The 23489-nt window shown below is 44.4% G+C and overlaps 1 protein-coding gene across 1 annotated transcript in view; it reads right to left on the reverse strand.

Moving 5' to 3' along the window:
* Nucleotides 1–23489, reverse strand: part of ccdc66 (coiled-coil domain containing 66) — a 45543-nt gene that overhangs the window by 20541 nt on the left and 1513 nt on the right. The window contains exons 2-12 of the mRNA XM_056301761.1: nucleotides 22767–22825; nucleotides 19445–19464; nucleotides 17581–17832; nucleotides 14610–14913; nucleotides 10364–10451; nucleotides 8672–8781; nucleotides 7560–7609; nucleotides 6918–7010; nucleotides 6239–6373; nucleotides 4723–5000; nucleotides 3397–3481 (exon numbers count right to left, since the gene is read on the reverse strand). Coding sequence (XP_056157736.1) covers nucleotides 3397–3481; nucleotides 4723–5000; nucleotides 6239–6373; nucleotides 6918–7010; nucleotides 7560–7609; nucleotides 8672–8781; nucleotides 10364–10451; nucleotides 14610–14913; nucleotides 17581–17832; nucleotides 19445–19464; nucleotides 22767–22825 — 1474 coding nt within the window. The remainder of the gene's footprint in view (nucleotides 1–3396; nucleotides 3482–4722; nucleotides 5001–6238; nucleotides 6374–6917; nucleotides 7011–7559; nucleotides 7610–8671; nucleotides 8782–10363; nucleotides 10452–14609; nucleotides 14914–17580; nucleotides 17833–19444; nucleotides 19465–22766; nucleotides 22826–23489) is intronic.

Below are 23489 nucleotides of genomic sequence, written 5' to 3' on the forward strand. Positions count from 1 at the left end.
TGGATGGGAAGGGGGGCTACGAGAGGGAGAAGCGGCAGCCACACACGACGCCAGCAGTACTCTCCCACTTGGACAGATACAAAAGGGAAAGAAAAACAAACATCATAAATCACATGAATCACAGATAAAGTCTGAAGAGGTGAGTCCTGATTAATAACTTGAATGTGGGCAGATCGCAGCAGTGTCTGATGTGCTTGGGGAGGGAGCAGGTCTTAAATCTAGATCTAGATCTAAATCTAGATCTGTGTTTTTAGATCTTAAATTTAAAAACACAGATGTTGCATAAATTCAACATCTGTGTTTTTAGATTTAAGATGAGTGGGGATTTTTTTTCTATTTGACTAGTGTGTTACAGCCATTTATGTTCCATGACACTGTTAATATATCCATTTCTTGTGTCTGACATTCTTGTGTAAGAAGTGGGGTTGTTGTGAAGCGTCTAGTGTGTTGCTGTAGTGTTCTGTCCTTGTCACGTCTCACTCTCAACCTTCACCGCTGGCTAGCAGAGATGCGAACAGGAGAGCCGAGCACGTAAGTCTCTCCCTGCCAGTACATAGCCTCTCCAACAGCAAGCCCTATGTAGCGCCTCCTCGTGGCGACACACGGTAACTGGGTACACCTTGGACCCTGGCTGGACTACAAGGGACTCGGAGGAGGTCTGGCCCCTAGATGTGCCATACGCAGGCCCACCGGTGTGCGGATATTCCCTGATGCCCACAAACAGCCCCCAGCTATGGGTTAAATAGTGCCATGCCTAGTGGATACCTCGGGAGAAGACCAGGCTACGGGAGTAAACCCCTACAGAAAATCAACGTCTACAGTGCTGTTGTTTTTTGTTTTTCTTGTCCTTTTGTGTGTGTTTAAGTGGGAGAGTACTGCTGGCGTCGTGTGTGGTTGCCGCTTCTCCCTCTCGTCACCCCCCCTTCCCATCCACCCCTGTATGTCTGTGTCATGTTTATCTGTTGACTTGTTTCACTGCCGTTTGTATTGTAAAGCAACCTTGAGTGTTAGAAAAGCGCTATATAAGATTGATTTATTATTATTATTATTATTATTTCCCATTGTTGTAGAATGTACACTTACACATCTTTGGTTTTGTTATTGTAGCGTTACCATTCCCTAATACAGTCAATGTCCATTCCCTGCCGTTATGAAAATAAGAACAATTATACCTGGACCTCTGAATAAACAAAAACTCAAAAAAATAAAAACTCAAAAAACACTGCTTTAAAACGAACAGGGCAGTGTAGTACGCCTCTCTGGCTCGAGTTTATGGATTCTGGTCCGTGTGAATCCTTTGACCAGCTACCTCCGTTCACTCCAACAGCCGCCTGGTTCGGCAGCTCTCCAAAACACCCCCCCCCCCCCGTACTTTTCAAAGTAAAATCTCCACTCTCCTCAAAATTCACATCAGTCGATTAATTCTCCACTGTTCAAATGTTCTTCTGAACAAACTCTTCAGCCTCCTTCGGGTCCGTAAAGCTCCATCTCTCCCCCTTCCAAGTAAACCTTAGGTTGGCTGGATGTGCCTGTTTCAGTGTGTGTTTCACTTGGTGCTCCCACAGTGTTTTCACTATTGGCGAGAACCTTCTCCTCCCGTCTGAACGCTCCTTTGGTCATGTCCTCGTAGACAGAGTGCAGTCCTCTCATTTTATTCCCCTCTTTTTCTTTGCAGCTGCCATAACTTTCTGTCTGGCTGTATAACATAGAAATTGCACCAGTATCATATGTGGTGGCTGGTTGTCATCTGGATGCAGTCTGAGACTTCTATGGCTCGTTGCAATCTCATACTCCTCACCCATTAGCCCAAGACCATGGGGCAGTATTTTCTTGATGTAGTCATTCATTGCATTCCCTGCTTCCTTTCCTTCTTTTAGTCCAATCAGCCTGATGTTTTTCCCTCTGTTTTGATTTTCCTGGTCTTCAACTCTGTTCCCGCCATATCAGCGGTGCTGTCCTCCACGTTAGCAATGCGGCTCTCTGCCTCTTCGATTTGTGTTTGTAATGCACTCACTGTGTTCTTCAGCTTCGCGGTGTCTGACTTAATTATTGACACATCTTTCGCCACTCCGTTCAAAGTTGAGCCCACCTTAGTCATTTCTGCACAGAGGTCCTCAATATTAATCTTCTGGCTTTCTTCTGGGCTAGAACAGGTTGGGCTAGCAGGGTTAGCAGTTTCCATAATGGCGGCGGTGGTTTGCAAGCAAGTCTGCACAAGTCGTCTCATCTGGTTCTTTGTCGAGCTTGAACCCTGATTATTTTGCATGACTTTTGACTGTATACAAGCACCAATTACTTATGTCACCCAGTGACCCTTTATGGAGAGTTATTATATCGGAATTGTAGTAATTATGTCGGTGGGGATCTGGAGCCCATTTAGAGCGCTGCCATTCCCAGGTCTTCCCCACGTGACTCCGCACAGTAGAGTTTTAACTGGTATTTGTGGATGTAACTATGTATTGTCGTGCTTGAGATAGGTTTGGCACTGAGTCCATTTGGTTATATTGCTTATAGAGGAATGGCGGTTCTTGAGACAGTGCCGTCTGAGGGATCGGAGAGCAGTTATTCAGGTTAGGCTTGTGCCCCTGCCCTTTACACACTTAAATTCCTCCAGATTCCTTGAATATTCTAATTATGTTATGCACTGTAGACAGTGAAATATCTAAATCCCCTCCTATCTTTCTTTGAGGAACATTGTTTTTAAACATTTCAATAATTTTCCCATGCATTTGTTGACAAACTGGCAATCTTCAGCCCATCTTTGCTCCAAAAGGAGTAGGCCTTTCTTGGATGATGCTTTTGCACCAAATCATGAGAGCAATCACCTGTTGACATCACCTCTTTCAAATCACATCATTATTTAAATATTTTACCTCATTACTAGCCCTAAATTGCCCCCGTCCCAAATTTTTTTGGAATGTGTTGCAGGCCTGAATGGCAGGATTGGATGTGTATTTAGAAATCACTGCTTTCTTTCTTTTAATTAACAATTTTCATACGATCCCAACTTTTTCTGAGTTGGGTTTGTATTCTGTAAATTGTGTTCTATTCTGTACACACAACGTCCACTGCACGTCTGTCCATCTTGAGAGAGGGATTCCTTCTCTGTTGCTCTCCCTGAGGTTTCGTCCTATTTTTTCTCCGTTAAAGGTTTTTTTTAGGGAACCGTTCCTTATCCGATGCGAGGGTCTAAGGACAGGATGATGTATTGTTGTAAAATCCCCTGAGGGAGACAAATTTGTAATTTTTGATATTGGGCTACACAAATTAAACTGACTTGACTTGTCCTTCTTTGATGCTTTGACAGTATTGTTGATGAACCATATATGCCAACAATTCGTTTTTGAATTCAAATGAATTGGTGTTTTAAGGAACAGATACCCCTGGTCCTCCCACCTGCTGCTCCAGCTGCTTGGCTCTCCTCCTTTCTCTCTCCTCCAGCTGAGCCGGGTCCAGCAGGGCCGTCATGCTCCGCAGGTAGCTGGCAAAATAAATAAAATATAATTCTCTATGTTCGATAAAATAAGTATAATATATAAAATATATAATATAATATATCCAAAAAACAGATCCAAATAAATATATCCAAGCTACAGTTTTAAGGTGGATGTCATTAGGACTCATCTATGTTTCACCTCACCGACCTGAACGCTGTTTCGATTTTGTGTCTTAACCGCATCCTACTACGGTACTGTTTTAATGGACCGTTCCTATTTATGTTTTACTATCCATCTTCACCTGCTTTGTGATTTTTTTTTATTTCTATTTTTTTTTGTTCTCCATTAAAAAGTGAGACTTTGTCCTACTGAACCCTGGTTACATAAAGGCTCAATAAAAAAGAACGGGCTCTTTATGCTGGGACTGTCATTAAGAGTCCCACAACGCTGGGATTAAACCAGTTAAAAATGCTAACTGGCAGCAGAATAGCCTGTCAGAAACACATAAAGAGCTCTGATTGGTGCTGACCAAATCTCGTGGGACACATCCTGCTCCTTCTTCTATGAGCCCAGTGTGTTACAGATTTCATCGTCCCCCTTGAAACACTAAAACATTTCAACACAGATAACTACAAAAAAAAAAAAACAAACAAAAAAACAATTGCGCTCTCTTTAAGGTATGTTTGACTCATTCTGTCAGCAATATCAAATATTTGCAAAGAACATGTATCAAAAACTTGGTTTCAAAACATGATGTCCTTCCCTCTTTGCCAACTGGGCACGGTAAAAGCTTGGTTTTTCAGATATGGCCCCACATCTGTAGGGAGTTAGCTCAGCGACTGTTGCATCACTAGCTCTAATAGGCCCAGTCAGTTCTTCTAAATCTACAGCATATTGTTGTTTTTATGATACCACTGAATAAATTGTGCTTGTTTCGCTTATCGTTATAATTAAAACCACAAAGTCGACAAACATTGCCTTTTTGATGGAGTTTTGTCGGTAGACTTCTCCATTGCTTAGTTACCTGACTCACAAACATGTAACTTAAAAATTCAATATAAAGAATTTGTGACTAGATGCCCTTTTGGAGGAGCACTCTCAGCTGAGGTCCTTCCTACCAGAATAGTGACTGGCTTCTTAAAAATGGAAAAATCTGCCTTTTCTCTCATTATCTGACATTGCTAATGGGTCCGCCAATATTTACTCCTTTAAACAGGATCTGACTAGCAGTATATATACTGCTGTACAAACACAGCTACCTCCTCCCTCCATCAGTCCATCCCACCTGGCTCTGGTGCTCTGCCTAGTGCTGGTATCCACACTGACTCTGTCCACGCTCTCTCCACAGCTGCTCAGAGTGTCCCAGAACAGAGAAAGGCTGCTGGACGGGAGCCTCCTTTGGCTCAGGGAGCTGCCAGCCTCCCACTCCCCATTGTCTCGGCCCCCGGACATGGCTGGCCCCACTGCTGGAGGAGGAGGGAGGCTGAAGGAGGTTTCAGCCTGGACAGGAAGCCTCCTCTGTAGGGAGTCAAAGTGCATGGCCCAGCGGTCATGGTCTTCTATCTGCAGAGACATTACTTTGTCACATAGACCTGCTGTGGTAAGACTGAAAGGACTGGTACTCAGTCCTAACACCACCACAGGAGGGGATTAGAGGTAGGAACTGAGAACTGACACTTTAAAAAAAAGTACCAGTACCAAAGTGGGAGGTAATGACCAGACTGATAAAGTTCGTACTAACAGTGCTTTTTATCGGTCCACCAGTTGCACAAACATACATAAGTAATTTTCTATAGCAGGCGATAAAATCAGCTAAGAGAGGCCACACATTCTACGAGAAAGGGCTGATATGCTGACTTATGGACAGGACATTTGTTAAAAATCTGTGTCAACTAATAAATAACTGTGATGCTTCCAAACTGATTTTGCTGTACATGTTCCAGTATGTGTGTGTGTGTGTGTGTGTGTGTGTGTGTGTGTGTGTGTGTGTGTGTGTGTGTGTATATGGCGTCCCCCCCCCCAGAAACGGTCAATGGTGTTGATAAAAGTGCTCAACAAATGAGGAGCGGAATATTAAGATAGATGTAGGAAAAAAAACTTTAATTCATGCCATAGGCAATCATCAGCTGTCAAGATTGACAGCTGATGATTGCTTATGGCATGAAACAGGTTTGTACCGTCTCATAAAGAATTTACTTGACTCACTGGATTATTTTGCTCCTATTTGTTGAGCACTTTCCCTACCGTTGAGTGTTCAAAGTTATATATATTGAGACTGAAGAGGTCACTTAGATGAGTGATGAAACTTTTCTCCCAATAAACATTGTATCCAGATGAACTGATTCAACTTTCTGTGATTGTTACAACAATAAATACAAACAATACAGACAAACAAACACAACTGTCACACACTACAAATGAATGAACATATTAATGTTCAGTATGCTGCTGTAGTGCATATTCTGATATGTGATTGTTACAAACAATAAAATCATTCTATTTGTCAAATATGATGGAGCTGTATATTTGGCAGTTAACAGCAAAAATAGAGATCTCTTTTACACTGACAAAAAAGGTACCATTAAGTGGTATTGTGACGTACTAGTATTGATAAGAGATGCCAATACCATTACCAATATCAATAAATCCTTAACAAAACCCTACCCTATAGAGATTTCTGTATCTACAGATAGATACAGTAAAAGACAACAGACGACACCCTCTGTTCTTATGCTGTCGGGTGTCAGCTACACATGACACCAGCAGGATTTGAACTCACGTCTCGGTGATTTTCAGTGTACCTGTTGATGGAGCTTTTTCTCCTGCCTGCGGCGTTGAATCCCCTCGTCCCTCTGTCTGTCCAGCTCCCCCAGCCAGTGTTTCCTCTGCTCCTCTTTCCTCTCAGCATCCCACGCCTCCTCCGCAGGGGTCTCCTCCTGATCACAACACACACCACACTTTACAACCGATGCACGGTCGCTGCAATATTTTTTTTTTGATATACTATATTAATCCCCGTGGGGAAATTCTGCAATCACACACACACACAACCACCGCCAGAGACTGGTGAGTGGTGAGATTGGTCAGTGTTGCTGGTGTGAGGTCATTTTCCATTGTGGACGTGGATTGTGTCGTGCCAGACTGGCTGGGTCGTGGTACGTTTCTGCATCACGATTTGGTTTGGTACAGAGGGAAAGTTGATGTGAATCAGACACACGCTGCAACATGTTCACCCTACTGACACACGTCAGAGGTTACCTCTATGCTCATGTGTCTGACTCTGTAAACATGTGGGCGTGTGATTGTGTGTTTTCATGTGCACGTATGTGTTCTTTTTGTGTGTGTATTCGTGTACATCTGTGTGAGTGTGAGAGAGCGAGAGAGAGAGAGAGAGAGAGAGAGAGAGAGAGAGAGAGAGAGAGAGAGAGAGAGAGAGAGAAAGAGAGAAAGAGAGAGAGAGGGAGAAAGAGAGAGCCTTACTCCCAGTTTGAAGTTGGATCTCATGGCAGCAGGCTGCTGTCTGTGACTGATGGAGCCCTGACCTGACGGAGCACTGTGTGTACTCTCTACAGTCTGGAAAACACACACACACACACACACACACACTAGGGATGAGGGGGGGGGGGAATTGATACAGCATAGCATCACAATATTTTGCGTGGCAATATTGTATCAATACATGGACCCCAAGTGTTGATCTTTTATTATATAAAGTGGAAATACGAATTAAACCTTTGATACTAGACTAATAAAATCAATTGCTTTTTCAGTCCACTAGATGGTGGTGCTGAGTTTGTTTTTGTTTTTTGGGGGGGGGGTTTCTGGTGTGGTCATATATATATATATAAAACATGTTGACAAATTTTTCCTTTGGGGACATAATTCGCAGTTCAAAAAAAGATTATAAATCGCAATATATGTTTCCCAATACTCAGAATATCTTAAAATGTTTAATATCGCAACACTAGAGTATCATGACATAAGCGTTGTGATAATATCATATTGTGGGGCCTCTTCCCACACCCAACACACACACACTGAATGAAGTGAAATTGTGTGGTTGATGGTGTTACGCGTAGCAATGGTAACACAGACCTTGTGAAGGTCAAGGGTCAAACATACCTGGAGCCTGGCAGAAGCTGAACTCTGCTGCTTCATGGATATCTGATCATCTACCGCACATACAGACACACACACAGTTAGTTACATGACTGCAAACAAAAAGAACAATCCCTTATAATTTAGACTGCATGTGTGACTTGTGTGTGTTAGTGTACATGTATACATACAGTGGCTTCAGAAAGAATTCACCCACCACTGATTATTTGTCATTTTGCTGTATTGCAAAGTCATACTAGAGGAGTGGGCTCAGTAGAGTGCATATCTCCACCAGGCATACATATCTCCACACACACATACACACACACACACGGGCAGAAAAACCAGTGTTTTTCCTGCCATTATAAGGCTTTTGCACAGTGTCCAAGTCGATTGAATGGGAAATATGGGGGGGGGGGAGATTTGTTAATATGCAAAAAAAAATCTACCAAATAAAACATTTTGCCTGTCAGTCTGTGGATGCACAGCCTCCTGGGTGGACCCTAGCGTGAAAACGACCAAGTCTGACATGAAATGACAGAGATAAGGCTATCATAATTTCAAAGCCCTTATTAAAAGACGTGAAATATATGATATAAAATGACTGAAGGTGAATGGCTGCCCTGCTGATTGACTTTCATTCATAAAACAACGGTAAGAAAACATAGCTCAGCCACGCATGAGAAGTGTTTTATTGTAGCTACTGAGATGATTTCCAGCTGACTGTTCAGGGGAGGAGGGGACTGGGGGGAATAGCGTGATCCTCCCACGCACTACGTCCCCCTGGCGAAACTCCTCACTGTCAGGTGAAAAGAAGCGGCTGGCGACTCCTCATGTATGGGAGGAGACATGTGGTTGTCTGCAGCCCTCCCCAAATCAGCAGAGGGGTTGGCGCAGCAACCGGGACAGCTCGAAAGAGTGGGGTAATTGGCCGAATGCAATGGGGTACAAAAGGGGGGGGTTTAAAAAAGACAGTTTGTGAAGGGAGAAACGATTTGGAAGTGTTGGAATTTGGAAGTGTAACAAGAACAAACTAGAAAAAGTTAAAGGGAGGTTAATACCTTCTGAAGGCACCATATGTGCACATTGGGTGTGTGTGTGTGTGTATGTGTGTGTGTGTGCGTGCATGTATAAACCTAGCTCTTTCCTCCACTGAGCCTTCTTGGTGTCCATGGCAGTCTTGGTGTCGGCGTGTCTGTCTGTCAGCCAGCTGAACAGACCTGCTGTGTCCACACCGTCAGAAGTCCTGAACACAGAAGACAACGCGCTATACCACCACGCCGTTCACTGAAACGCCCCCGCCCCAATGAATGATGGGACCGGCTCCACTCACTGATGTACCCTCAATCCTTAATCACTACAAAGGAGGTGTCCATTCACATCCTTTCAAGTACTTCTCTTGCACACGTCTTCCATCTACCTCATCCAGCAAGGCTACATTGCAGAACTTAACTTGATAGTGAATGTTTTTTATTGTAAAGTTTATTTCTATAGCCCAAAATTTCAGCTGATCCCATTAGGGGTTGCCACAGTGGACCATCCGTTTCCATCTCTTCCTGTCCTCTACATCTTCCTCTGTCACACCAGCCACCTGCATGTCCCCCCTCACCACATCCATAAACCTCCTCTTTGGTCTTCCTCTTTTCCTCTTCCCTGGCAGCTCCATATTCAGCATCCTTCTCCCAATATACCCAGCATCTCTCCTCCACACATGTCCAAGCCATCTCAGGCTTACCTCTCTTGCTTTGTCTCCAAACCGTCCAACCTGAGCTGTCCCTCTAATATACTCGTTCCTAAGTCTGTCCTTCTTTGTCACTACCAATGAAAATCTTAGCATCTTCAACTCTGCCACCTCCAGCTCTGCCTCCTGTCTTTTCATCAGTGTCATCGTCTCACAACCATCTTGTAAACCTTCCCTTTAACTCTTGCTGGTACCTTTCTGTCACAGATCACTCCTGACACTCTTCTCCACCCACTCCACCCTGCCTTCACTCTCTTCTTCACCTCTCCACTGCACTCCCCGTTACTTTGGACAGTTGACCTCTTTATACTTTTTTATTTGATTCAATTTAATCCAAATAATTGCCTGACTCCTCCTCAGTCTATTCTCTCTCATCAGGATGCTGTGGCTCTAACCTTTGAACTCCTTCCTATTGATTGCTTGTAATATTGATCATGTTGGAAGTTGAGGCTTATTCTTTGGATGCAGTTCATGTAAATACATCCAACCAGGAAATCAAGTAAGTCCACAATGAGTCAGTTTGCTGGTTACTGTAATATCATCCATTGCATTCTATCCATTATCCAAACCGCTTATCCTGCTCTCGGGGTCGCGGGATGCTGAAGCCTATCCCAGCAGTCATTTGGCAGCAGGCGGGGGGACACCCTGGACAGGCCGCCAGGCCATCACACAGGGCCCACACACACACACACACACACACACACACACACACACACACACACACACACACACACACACACACACCTAGGGACTATTTAGTACGGCCAATTCACCTGACCTACATGTCTTTGGACTGTGGGAGGAAACCAGAGCACACGGAGGAAACCCATGCAGACACGGGGAGAACATGCAAACTCCACACAGAGGATGACCCGGGACGACCCCCAAGGTTGGACTACCCCAGGGCTCAAACCCAGAACCTTCTTGCTGCGAGGCGACTGCACTAACCGCTGCACCACCGTGCCACTTTACTGTTGTATTTATATTTATAAATATGTTATATTTACTGTAATATTAATAGAAGCAATATAAATTCTAGGCTTACAGAGATAGCTCCTTTTAGAAATATATATTCCAGTCAACTCACTTTTCTTTATCCTGTAAGATACCAGTTGCACCAGTCTCTCTCCCCTTCTTGACCACAGAGGAGTCCAGTTCACTAAGTGGAGGTTTTCCTAACAGACAGACAGACAAACGGCCAGTTACAGAAACACCTTTCTGTACAGTTATAACTACATTTACTTTAGATTAACAGGCCTTAACCAACCAATACTGGCCATCAACACTGTTGGTCAGTTCTCTGGCAGACACCTTAAAGCAGGGGTGCCCACAATTTTTTGACTCGTGAGCTACTTTTAAAATGACCAGGTCAAAATGATCTACTCATATTAAAAATAATAATAAAAATACTCAATACATGTTTTACATATAGTATATGAACATTTATATTCAGTGTGTGTATTTATATACATGTTGTGTTACATATACAGTATTGCAATGGATTTGCAATTATATTGAACCTTACACAGGCAATAATCATACCAAGCATTTGCTACTACACTATTTTGAAATTGCATCACTGCATGAACCTTTACAGCTGTGGTAAATAGATTTGTGATCTCTACCTCTCTACTCTGAGGATGACCTGCACTGGAGGGGGTCAGACAGGGTTGCATAGTTCGGACAGTAGCTGTTGGTAGCCAGCCTCAAGCAGGCCTCCAAATGATCATCTGTCATGGTGGAACGGTATTTGGACTTGATAATCTTCATGTGAGAAAAGGCTGACTCACACAAATAAGTAGAGCCGAATAATGCCGTCAAGGAGGTTGCACATTTCCTCATGTTTGGGTACTTGTCCTCTGTGAGTAAGTTCCAAAACTCTCCATGCGCCCTGGACTTAAGCCGAATGTCAGCCTGTACTGTCAGCATCTCATCCTCCACTGCAGATGAGTTCAGGTGAAACAGTGATGCCATTTTTGAGGCGAGGGAATCCACCTCTGTATCTTCCCCAAATGGGTAGCACATAAATGTAGCGATTGGCTCAAGCAAAGCAAAGTCTTGAAACCGTTTGTCAAAGTCTGACCGGACATTTTCAATCTGCTCTGTGTAGCGTGCACTGTCAAGTTGCGCACACGCCCTCCCTTGCTTCTCCAGCTCTGCTGCGAGGTTTCGAAGTTTCCCAAATCACGGCGCTGCAACTTTGAGGACAGAAGTTGCATTTTCCGTTTGAAAGCGTTAACTGAGCTGATCATGTTTACCACGCTTTTGTCTTTTCCTTGCAGCTCTAAGTTAAGCTCGTTCAACATGTTGGTTAAATCAGTTAAAAACGCCAAGTCTAGCAGCCACTGATTGTCATTAAGTTGTTTGTGTTCCGCATGTTTAGTGATAAGGAGAAACTCCTTAATCTCCGGACAGAGCTCTCGAAATCTCTGCAAGAATCTCCCTTTACTAAGCCTTCTCACGTCAGTGTGTAGCAAGAGGTCAGAGTAGTTACAGTCGGCCTCTTCCAAATGTGTACCAAACAACCGTCTTTGAAGAGACCTCGCTCGAAGAGAACAGGCGGGTTTGGTTGCCACATCCATGATCTCTTTCATGTTTAGCATGTTTGCGCATAATGCTTGTTGGTGTATTATGCAATGGTAATTAAGGAAGTCCGGGAAAGCATCGTCCTCCCTGCACTTGGCAATAAATCCATTGGAGCGGCCCACCATAGCAGGTGCACCGTCCGTGGTGATTGACACCAGTTTACACACTGGGAGCTGGATTTTATCCACAAAGTTTTTGAAGATCTGAAAAATGTCCTCTCCCCGCATGTGTTCCTTCATGGGTAGTATTGTTAACAGCTCCTCTTTTGCGGTCATATCTTGAAACACCATGCGAATGAAAATGCACAATTGGGCCGTATCACTTATGTCCGTAGACTCGTCCAATTGTAGCGAGAAACACTCGCAGTCCACGATGTCCCTCCAAAGCTGCTGTGTCAAATCATCGCCCATCACTTCACAGCGCCTTGTGACGGAATCTCTTGATAACTGGAGAGCTTTGATTGAAGATATTATTTCTGATTTGTTTTTAAAGTCCCGAAACAACGAATCTGCTGCCTCAAGGAAGGCCTCTTTCATCATCTCTCCATCTTGGAAGGCTTTCTTATGCTTAATGATGGAGTGACTCACCCGCAAAGATGCTTCGGTGGCTGCCTTTGCCTTTGAATGCGGCTGCGTGAAAAGTGACTGCTGGGCGATTAACTGCGATTTTAGTTCCCTCACCTTTCTCTTTCTCAGCTCGCTTTTTGGAGGGAAGTCATTGTCATAGTTTTTATGAACAGTTTGAAAGTGCCTCTCCACATTTCCTTTCTTTGGGATAGCAATGCTAGACTGACGGATGAGACAAACGCATTTGGAATAAGACATGGTGAAAAAAAGTCCTCCTCCCATTCCACATGGACATGGTACGTTTTTTGTTTCTTGCTAGGTCCGGCTCCCCCACTCATTTTTGTTTTGTTTCACTTTTTAGTAGAATTTTTTTTAGAGAGTTGAACTAGCTAGCTCGATGCAGTTCTGCGTTAGCTCACGTTGTGGGCATGTGAACTTCAAGGTACATTTGAGAAGGGCTCTGGTTGTTATGGTAACCTAATGTAACAAAGTTTTAGGTTCCGCTCTAGAATCTTTGGTTTTAGGCAACAGCAGACTGGCCGTCCTTTACGTCAATCAAAAGACAAATGCCAAATGGAGGACAGATGATAGGCTAATGTCTTGGGAAAAAAAAGTTTTTTTGGAATGTCATGGAGATCTACCAGCACTGCCTTCGCGATCTACTGGTTGATCGCGATCGATGTAGTGGGCACCCCTGCCTTAAAGGGATTCCTCTGTTTCTGGGGTGTTTTACTCCGTGTCCTACTTATGTTGAGTCAGACAAACTCGTAGATCCCTTTTTTGTGTCTGTGTGTGTCATTTTAAGCTGCCTTAAACACTGCACTTACCCGGATTACTGAATGTCTACTGGGACTGTTGGCAGCTCCTCTTAAAAAAAGGGAAGTACACCTTCACACTAGCAGATTGTTCATCATTTTTACACGTTGGCCTAGAGTTAACAATTCTCTCTTCTTCTTTTTTTTTCCTCCCTTTTTCTCCCCAGTTGTATCCGGCCCATTAACCCACTCTCCTGAGCCACCCCGGTCGCTGCTCCACCCCCTCTGCTGATCCAGGAAGGGCTCCAGACTACCACATCTCCGATATACATGTGGAGTCGCCAGCCACTTCTTTTCACCTGACAGTGAGGAGTTTCGCCAGGGGGACGTAGCACGTGGAAGGGTCACGCTATTCCCCCCAGTTCCCCCTCCCCCACGAACAGGCGCCCCGACTTACCAGAGGAGGTGCTAGTGCAGCGACCAGGACACATACCCACATTCGGCTTCCCACCCGCAGACACGGCCAATTGTGTCTGTAGGGATGCCTGACCAAGCCGGAGGCAATGCAGGGATTTGAACCAGCAATCCCCGTGTTGGTAGTCAACAGAATAGACTGCTACGCTACCCAGACGCCCGAGTTAACAATTCTTCTTAACCAACATTTTCTCAAGTACATAAAAGTATAAAAATGTTAGTTACGGAAACACAGTTAAAACTATACTCTAATCTGGGCCGTTCGGGTAGTGTGGTGGTTTATTCCATCGCCTACCAACACGGGGATCGGCGGTTCCACATGTATCGGAGGAGACATGTGGTAGTCTGCAGCCCTTCCCGAATCAGCAGAGAGGGTGGAGCAGCGACTGGGACGGCTCAGAAGAGTGGGGTGATTGGCCAAGTACAATTAGGGAGAAAAAGAGAGGGGGGGGAAAAATCCAAAAAAACAAACTATAATTTTTAGGATTCTCCCTAATATGTTATTTCACTCCCCCCAACTCCCAGGGCTCTGATAGTATTTTTTTTTAAATAATTGTACCTGCTTCAATAAATATTTAAAAACAGCGGTTGTTTTAAGTATGTTATGACTAAAACATTAATGGCGCCGGTGCTAGATCTCCAGAGCCCTCTTACTAACTGTAGCAGACCAGCAGTCTGAAGGGATCTGGATACATGTCAAGCATTTTCTTCATTAATACTCGTGTATCAAAAGAAAACTCTTAACTTTGATGAGCTGCTCAAGTTTAGTATTTGCTGAGTTGGAATACAGTGATGGCGTCTCACCAACAGACAGTGATGTGTAAGTCTAGAAGTCTACACAGAACCACAACATCTAGTCTAGCATTCTGACGTGAATACTTGGGGGTTGAGTAAAGGAGATTATTTGAATAATTCAGTTGCTCTGCGGTGTGCGCTCAGGCCTGGCACTGACCCCGGGTCTGCTGGTGGTCTGGAGGACGCTGGTGACTCTCTGAGGTCTGAATGGTGTTGAGAATCTGCTGCAGCTTCTCATTGGTTAGACACACCGCGCTATCCTTCAACTCTGCCTCCTCATTGGTTGGGTCATCCTTTACTCCCGCCCTATCTCCGGCTGAAATCACTGTGTCATCCTTCAGTCCCGGCTTGCCATTTGTTAGAATCTCCGCGTTTGGAAGTGGTCCCACTTTGCCATTGGTCAATGAAGACAGGACGGTAGGGCTGTGTTTGAGTCTGTCTGGGTCTTTGGCTGACCTTACCTACACCACACACACACACACACACACACACACACACACACACATACACACACACAGAGGTAGAGAAATTAACAAGTATACAGTACATACTGATACATAGACAACTGCACCTCTGACAGACTACTACTACTACTACTACTACTAGTCTCGGGTGCTCCCGTTAGGGGTCGCCACAGCGGATCATCCGTTTCCATCTCTTCCTGTCTTCTGCATCTTCCTCCATCACACCAGCCACCTGCATGTCCTCCCTCACCACATCCATAAACCTCCTCTTTGGCCTTCCTCTTTTCCTCTTCCCTGGCACCTCCATATTCAGCATCCTTCTCCCAATATACTCGGCATCTCTCCTCCACACATGTGTAAGCCATCTCAATCTTGCCTCTCTTGCTTTGTCTCCAAACCATCCAACCTGAGCTGTCCCTCTAATATACTCGTTCCTAATCCTGTCCTTCTTCGTCACTCCCACTGAAAATCTTAGCATCTTCAGCTCTGCCACCGTCAGCTCCGCCTCCCGTCTTTTCATCAGTGCCACTGTCTCCAAACCACATAACATAGCTGGTCTCACAACCATCTTGTAAACCTTCCCTTTAACTCTTGCTGGTACCCTTCTGTCGCAAATCACTCCTGACACTCTTCTCCACCCACTCCACCCTTCCTGCACTCTCTTTTTCACCTCTCTTCTGCACTCCCTGTTACTTTGGACAGTTGACCCCAAGTATTTTTTTTTTAATTTATTTCTGATTTTTCCTTTTTTCTACCAATTTAGTGGCCAATCGATCCCCATTCTAGTTCAAACACCCACCCTCGTACTGCATGCGTTTGCCAACTCAGGCCAGCAGTCTCGAAGGAGACGCCTCGCCACTTCCATAGCAAGGCGAATCCAGGCCGAACCACTGCTTTTTCTGACACACACAGAGACGCATTCATGTGACGAACACACGCCGACTCCACCCCCTCCCGAAGACAGCGTTGCTAATTATTGCTGCTTCATCGAATCTGGCCATAGTCAGATCTGACGAGACCGAGGCATGAACCCCGGTCCCCAGTGGGCAATTGCATCGACACAAAGCTGATGCTTAGACCACTAAACCTCCGCGGATCCTGACCCCAAGTATTTAAACTCATACACCTCCGTCACCGCTACTCCTTGAATCCTCACCATTCCGCTGCCCTCCCTCTCATTCACGCATAGGTATTCCATCTTGCTCCTACTGACTTTCATTCCTCTTCTCTCCAGTGCAAACCTCCACCTCTCCAGGCTCTCCTCAACCTGCACCCTACTCTCGCTACAGATCACAATGTCATCTGCAAACATGATAGTCAACGGAGACTCCTGCCTGATCTCGTCCGTCAACCTGTCCATCACCATTGCAAACACGAAAGGGCTCAGAGCCGATCCTTGATGTAATCCCACCTCCACCTTGAACCCATCTGTCATTCCAACTGCACACCTCACCATTGTCACACTTCCCTCATACGTATCCTGCACCACTCCTACATACTTCTCTGCAACTCCCGACTTCCTCATACAATACCACACCTCCTCTCTCTATGCTTTCTCTTAAACCACAAAGACACAATGTAACTCCTTCTGGCCTTCTCTATACCTCTCAATCAACATTCTCAAAGCGAACATCGCATCTGTAATGCTCTTTTGTGGCACGAAACCATACTGCTGCTCGCTAATCGTCACCTCACCTCTAACACCTCTAACAGACTAACATAGTCTTATGTCATTGGTCATAGCTGTTAAGGAGGATAAAGTGTTGTATTAAAGCAGGATTGTGTAAACTGTCCCAGTAAAGTGAACACAGTGGTGTGTGTTCCTGTGCAGTACTCTATATGGCCCAATCCTCACACACCCTCACATTCACTCATTTTCTGTATCTGCTTATTTCCCATGAGGCCCTGGGTATTTGGGTTGTGAAACTGCTTCTGATGGGAAGTCTTTGTTCACTATTGTGTGTCCAAGTTTCTGTCTATTTTGTTCTTTTACATGCACTGGCTGTGGAAAAAGAATATCCCCTCTAAAGACAATCAAGTGTCAGTCTGTCTAATTTGTTAATTTGGACAGTTAAGAGGCACATTTAGGGTGGCCACCGACAAGGAATAGCTCTAAAGCTGCGTTTCCACCCAAACTACCTTGAACTTTTAGTCCCAGGAACTACTTTTTAAGGGACCTAAAAGGTTTCTTCAGCCCATTGTTGTCTGCGCTTCCACTGCGATTACTCAACCAATCAGAAATGTTCAGCGCTGCAAGCCTCCAGCCCTGAAATTCCTGTACTTTTGGAAAGTACTACCCCATCCCCAGCAGGGACTTTTTAGAAGTTCAAATTATGTCCTCGGAACTTAATTTATACCCTGCTCCTTGCAGTGGAAATGCACCGAGTTCCTCAAAAGGTTCCTAGTTCCTGGGGAAATGTCCTGCAGTGGATACGTGGCTTCATTTGTACTTGCCTTTTCCTAACAGAGGAGGTACTATCGGGTGAAGTCCACAGCACCAAGAGCTTTTAAAGCTACAGGCCACAAAATAGTTTAGCTTTTAGCCAAAGCAAACCACACAACAAGTTACAGCTACCTCCTGGCAACAGTAGATACAACACCCAGCGTTTCCCAGAAGCCTATGTTATCTGAAAGAGAGGACCCTGGTGCAGACAGCAGCCTTACCTTGGCTGTTCTCTCTGTGGTGGAATTGGTTCTTATCTTTGAAGGGTTTCCTGATGTCAGACTGTTGCTCCTCCCGTCAGAGCTGTTGAAGGTAGAGGAGGAGACTGGTGCACCTCCCGTCTTCCTCCTGATCTCCCTGCGTGTCCCCACAGGGGGCCCAACTGGCTGCTCCTCACTCAGTTTCTGGTCCACAAGGAGAGAGGAGGGTTGTCTGGAGCTCAGGATGGGAGCAGCTCTGGGCCTGGAGGAGATCTGACATAGACAACACACAGAGTTGCTAACACAGACACAGTCTGGTTGATGGACTCTCCACCAGCAGCCATGTTGACTCTGCAGTCCTGCTCCATGGCTGTAGCTAATGCTACATTTTATTCTACTCAGGAAGTTGGTATTTTGTAACCTGAAACTCTAAACTCTGGAATTTGAAATATCAACCAAGCTGTATTTTTTATAGCACTTTTCAAGCTGAAATATATAATTTGTGCTTTTTTTAAATCTTCCACTCATTCAGTTCACTTCTGTACAAGTAATGTAAGTCTATGTACATTCTTGATTTTCCTAAATAAAAAATAATTACAAAAAAACATGTTCTATAAACATATGAATCTGTCAATAATTATTATTTTAATGGCTTAGCATTGTATACACCATTACAAAGTACTTTTATACATGCCACTGCACGTTATTGTTGAGACTGTTTAATAAGCAACACAATTTTAAACGATATGTAATGGGGGGGGGGGGTCCCTCCAACTTGTCTCTATCAGCCAAGGGGTCCTTGTCCTGAAAATTTTGTTGGGTGTAATTTCATCACCAATTGCCAAAATTATGATAATCAAAAAATAAGCAACTAATTAATTAATTACTTAATTGGACTTTACAATTTGATTGATTTGATATAACTTAATATGTGTGTGTGTGTGTGTGTGTGTGTGTGTGTGTGTGTGTGTGTGTGTGTGTGTGTGTTTGTGAGCCCTGTGATAGCCTGGCGGCCTGTCTGGGTTGTCTCCCTGCCTACCGCCCAATGACTGCTGGGATAGGCTCCAGCATCCCCACGACCCTGACAGCAGGATAAGCGACTTGGATAACGAATGGATGGATGGACCTCTGACTTATATTTAGTTAGTGGAAATTTCAGTTTAAATCCGGTAGATGGCAGGAATGCAACATTTCGGATGCCAACCGCCACTAAAAACCAATAATAATAAAAAAAAAAACTATCCCCAGTAGTGGAAATGGCAGATGGTGGAGGAAACAAAGTGACAGTGGAAACTACCCAGCAAGAGAAACAGTACCACGTTGACAAAGGAGGTGAAGAGGGAGAGTGTTAAAAACAGAGGTGAAACAAGAGTGCACCTCAGACAGGCATTCACCCGATGGGACCTGCTTCCCGCTAGCCAGAGGAAATTGTTCGCATGGAACAGGTTAGCTATCGGTTAGGGTTAGGTTAAGGTAAGCATCAGGATAAGCTTAGGGTTAGGTCTGGTCAGGTGAAAAGAAGCGGCTGACGACTCCACATGTATCAGAGGAGGCATGTGGTAGTCTGCAGACCTCCCCAGATCGGCAGAGGGAGTGGAGCAGGCTTGGAAGCGTGGGGTAATTGACCAGGTACAATTGGGGAGATCCCCCCCCCCAAAAAAAAAAGTGTATACGCAGCGTATTTAAATATACTGGTTATGTTTAGGGCATTCTAGAATGGTCTCTTTGTATACCTGAGGACATCTAAATTGGTTTAACTTTTCAAGAACTCTTTGAGAACTTATCATTTCAGCTTTGATTTGAAATATATATCCATGGCATTCGTAAATATTGTATATTACAAGAGAAAAGATGAGAATAGGTGAATAACAGATAGATGACATACCTTAGCTGGATTCTCAGTGCCTGAAGTGAGAGACATATTACAGTTAGTAGTGATTCTCCAGTTCCTCATATCCCCTCCCGTCACACACACACACACATACACACACACACACACACACATTAACAGACTCGTATTTACTCATAATTTTCTACCAAATGTTTACATTTTCTCATTTAGGGGCCACTTTAGTCCACTGAGAAAGAGTCATCAGTTAGTTGTTATATTTGTCTCAACCTACAGACATTTTGGAGGACTAAACAGTATTGTAGCAAATAGTGTACAAAGAGATACTGAAATATTCTGAGAAACATTATTACGTATGAAACCTGCACTCCAAATACTTGCAGAAATTTGAGCTATATATTCATTTTGTAAGAAAGAAGGAACGCCACTTTGTCGTACCTTACGACATTACATTACATTACAGTCATTTAGCTGACGCTTTTATCCAAAACAACTTACAATAAGTACATTTAACGTAGGAAATCTGGAGAACTACTAGTCATCAGAGGTCATAAGTGCATCTAAACAACGAATTGTATTCTTACAACAACTGTGTTCTCTGCATTTAACCCATCCTATTGTATAGCAGCAGTGGGCAGCTGCAGCACCCGGGGACCAACTCCAGTTCTTCTTTCCATTGCCTTGCTCAGGGGCACAGACAGGAGTATTAAACCTAACATGCATGTCTTTTTGATGGTGGGAGGAAACCAGAGAACCCAGAGGAAACCCACACAAGGCTCATTCTTTTGATCACCATCCTTTTCTGCATGTGTGTGAAAAGGAACAATAGTAGAACCGAAGTAGAAGATGCATCACATGCTTCTGCATGCATTGCTGTCCACTTTTCTTTTTTGCATAATTTCATTATCACTAAGTATAGTCAGCAATATTTTTTTTTTAATTTTCCCCCCAATTGTACTTGGCCAATTACCACATTCTTTCGAGCCACCCCGGTCGCTGCTCCACCCCCTCTGCCGATCCTGGGAGGGCTGCAGACTACCACATGCCTCCTCCGATACATGTGGAGTCACCAGCCGCTTCTTTTCCCCTGACAGTGAGGAGTTTCACCAGGGGAACATAGCACGTGGGTGGATCACGCTATGCCCCCCAGTTCCCCCTCCCCCCTGAACAGGCGCCCCGACTGACCAGAGGAGGCGCTAGTGCAGTGACCAGGACACATACCCATATCCAGCTTCCCACCTGCAGACACGGCTAATTGTGTCTGTAGGGACGCCCGACCAAGCCAGAGGTAACACGGGGATTCGAACTGGGATCCCTGTGTTGGCAGGCAACGGAATAGACCGCCACGCTACCTGAACGCCCTTCAACAATGTTTTATTTCTAATTCTGTTGCCACATTGTCTCCCTTTCCCACTCAGCACTTATTGCACAGCTATCCATCCTGGAAGAGGGATCCATTCTTTGATGCTCTTCCTGACATTTCCACCTTCGTTTTCATTAAAAGGTTTTTTATTTTTCCATTTTCTTCCTCACATGAATCGAGGGTCTAAGGTTAGATGGTTTTGTCAGTTGTCATTTAGTGTAGCTACAGTACTTTTTTTTACTGTGTGAATATAAAGCCCCCTCAGACAGTATGCTTGATTTGGGGCTATAAACTTGCCCATTAATGATAATAACTATAATAATACGTGTTATTTATAGAGCACTTTTCAGATTACTCAACGATGCTTTTCACAAGTTAAAATGAACATAAAAGCAACACACCAAAAACATAAAACACACAACATTAATCACACATTAAAAGCAATTCTGAAAAGGTGAGTTTTGATTCATGATTTGAATATGAACAGATAGGTACAGTCTCTGATGTGTTTGGGGAGGGAGGGGGCAGCTGTGGAGAAGGCTCTGTCGCTCCAGGTCCGGTGCTTGGTCCTGTGTGGTGGAGACAGGAGTTTGGCGTCGGAGGAGCGAAGGCTGCAGGAAGGAGTATGGTAGTGCAACAGGTCGGTGAAGTGGGGGGGGGGGCTGGTTATGGAGGGATTTGTGAGCGATGAGAAGGACTTTGAATGGTGGGATAGGGAGCCAGTGGAGGTTCTGGAGGACAGGGATGACGTGGTTACGGGAGCGGAGAGCTGGTGAGCAGGCGGGCAGCAGAGTTCTGGATGTACTGGAGTTTGTGTAGGACTTTGGATGATGAGCAGTAAAGAATGCTGCCGCAGTAGTAAATTCTGGATGTGATGAAGGCATGGATCAAAGTTTCGGCAGCGGAGAAGGAGAGTGATGGGGGGAGACAAGCTATGTTTTTTTTTAGGTGGGTAAAGGCAGCTCTGCTGATTTGATCGATGTGGCATTCAAAGGAAAGGTTGCTGTCGAAAATGATTGCAAGGTTGCGGAATCATTTCCTACTAGAATAGTAGAAGAGCACTAAGACAGGAGAACAGTGGTAGACTACACTGTAGTCTACCACTTTGAAAGAGGCTTGATATTTTGCTAGCTAGCAAGAAAAACAGCGCGCCAGTATGAGCTTGTGAGCGGAGTGACAACTGACAAAGTTCGTTGGGAAACCCGCGCATTACGAAAAAGTATAGCCTATAATAATATAGCCAGCAAGGGGACGAAGGGGTCTCAGTATCAGCAGAGATCCCACACATCCCAACCATGGACTGTTCTCCCCCCTGCGCTCTGGGAGGCGCTACAGGAGCCTCAGAGCCCGCACTACCAGGCTCAAAAACAGCTTCTTTCCCCAAGCTGTTGCCCACCTGAACCTGGCCACCCACTGAATGTCTGTGGATATTTTGAAATATTTTGTACTCCAGCTTTTTTTGAACTTATTTTTATCTTTTGGTCTTCATGTGTGTATATCTTATACCGTGTTTGCTGCATTTGTCTATGTCTGTCTTGCACTGTTTGGTGAAGCCACAGCCCTCATTTCATTTTTAACATGTGCCTGCACATTGTTTTTAATGACAATAAATTGAATTATTACTTAATTTTAATTGTCCCAATTTTGGTTACATTATTACAGATTATACATTATTTGGTTACAGTTTTCCCTGTACATTTAAAAAAACAAACAAACTCATTTTAAAAATCTTTTCACGTACCCCCTGGGGACCGCCCACGTACCACTAGGGGTACGCGTACCGCCGGTTGGGAAACACTGGACTACACATTAAAAGAAGCTCTTCAGTTACAGGTTAAGAAAGCTGGTGTCACATCAGCAAATCTCTAGTTCAGATTCAGGCTGCTCCAGCAGCTGCAGGTTAGGATGAGTGTACATGTGAAGCCTCAGTAAAAGGGCATTGTGTTCAGCAAACTCTCCCTAAAGAAATGTTGGTTAGATGAACATGTGTCTTACCAGGACGGAGTAAAATTAGCCTGGGTTTCCCATTTTCAAGTTCAAACACCAGGCCATCCCTGTTTGAAAAAGGGAGGAAATGTCAGACATGTCTTCTTTTTTCTTTTTTAGTGTTTCTTTTGTTAACTTTATGATAGATGAAACGTTCACTCTCAAGCTAATGAGGCGTGTAATGGCTGCCATTGTTCTCCGCTAGCTAACGTTTGGTTACATTTCTATATGAATAGGGCTGCAGTTGAGCTGACAATATACAACCTCAACAGCTATCTGTTCATTTTGATTTTGCCAGGTGTGTTGTTTTGCTGAATATATTTTTTTTCTATGATGCACATATAGTTATATTCATTTCATATTAATACAAAACGGGTTCAGGGAATGCTATTATGTAAAATGTCTATATTATCCATCCATCCATCCATCTATTATCCAAACTGCTTATCCTGCTCTCAGGGTTGCTAGAGCCTATCCCAGCAGTCATTGGGCGGCAGGCAGGGACACACCCTGTACAGGCTGCCAGGCCATCACAGGGCCCCCCAACCCCACACCACACCACACACACATTCACACCTAGGGACAATTTAGTATGGCCGATTCACCTGACCTACATGTCTTTGGAGTGGGAGGAAACCAGAGCACCTGGAGGAAACCCACGCAGACACAGGGAGAGAGAACATACAAACTCCACACAGAAGACGACCCGGGATGACCCCCAAGGTTGGACTA

This window comes from Lampris incognitus, chromosome 2 (genome assembly GCF_029633865.1).
Source record: "Lampris incognitus isolate fLamInc1 chromosome 2, fLamInc1.hap2, whole genome shotgun sequence".
Taxonomy (NCBI): domain Eukaryota; kingdom Metazoa; phylum Chordata; class Actinopteri; order Lampriformes; family Lampridae; genus Lampris; species Lampris incognitus.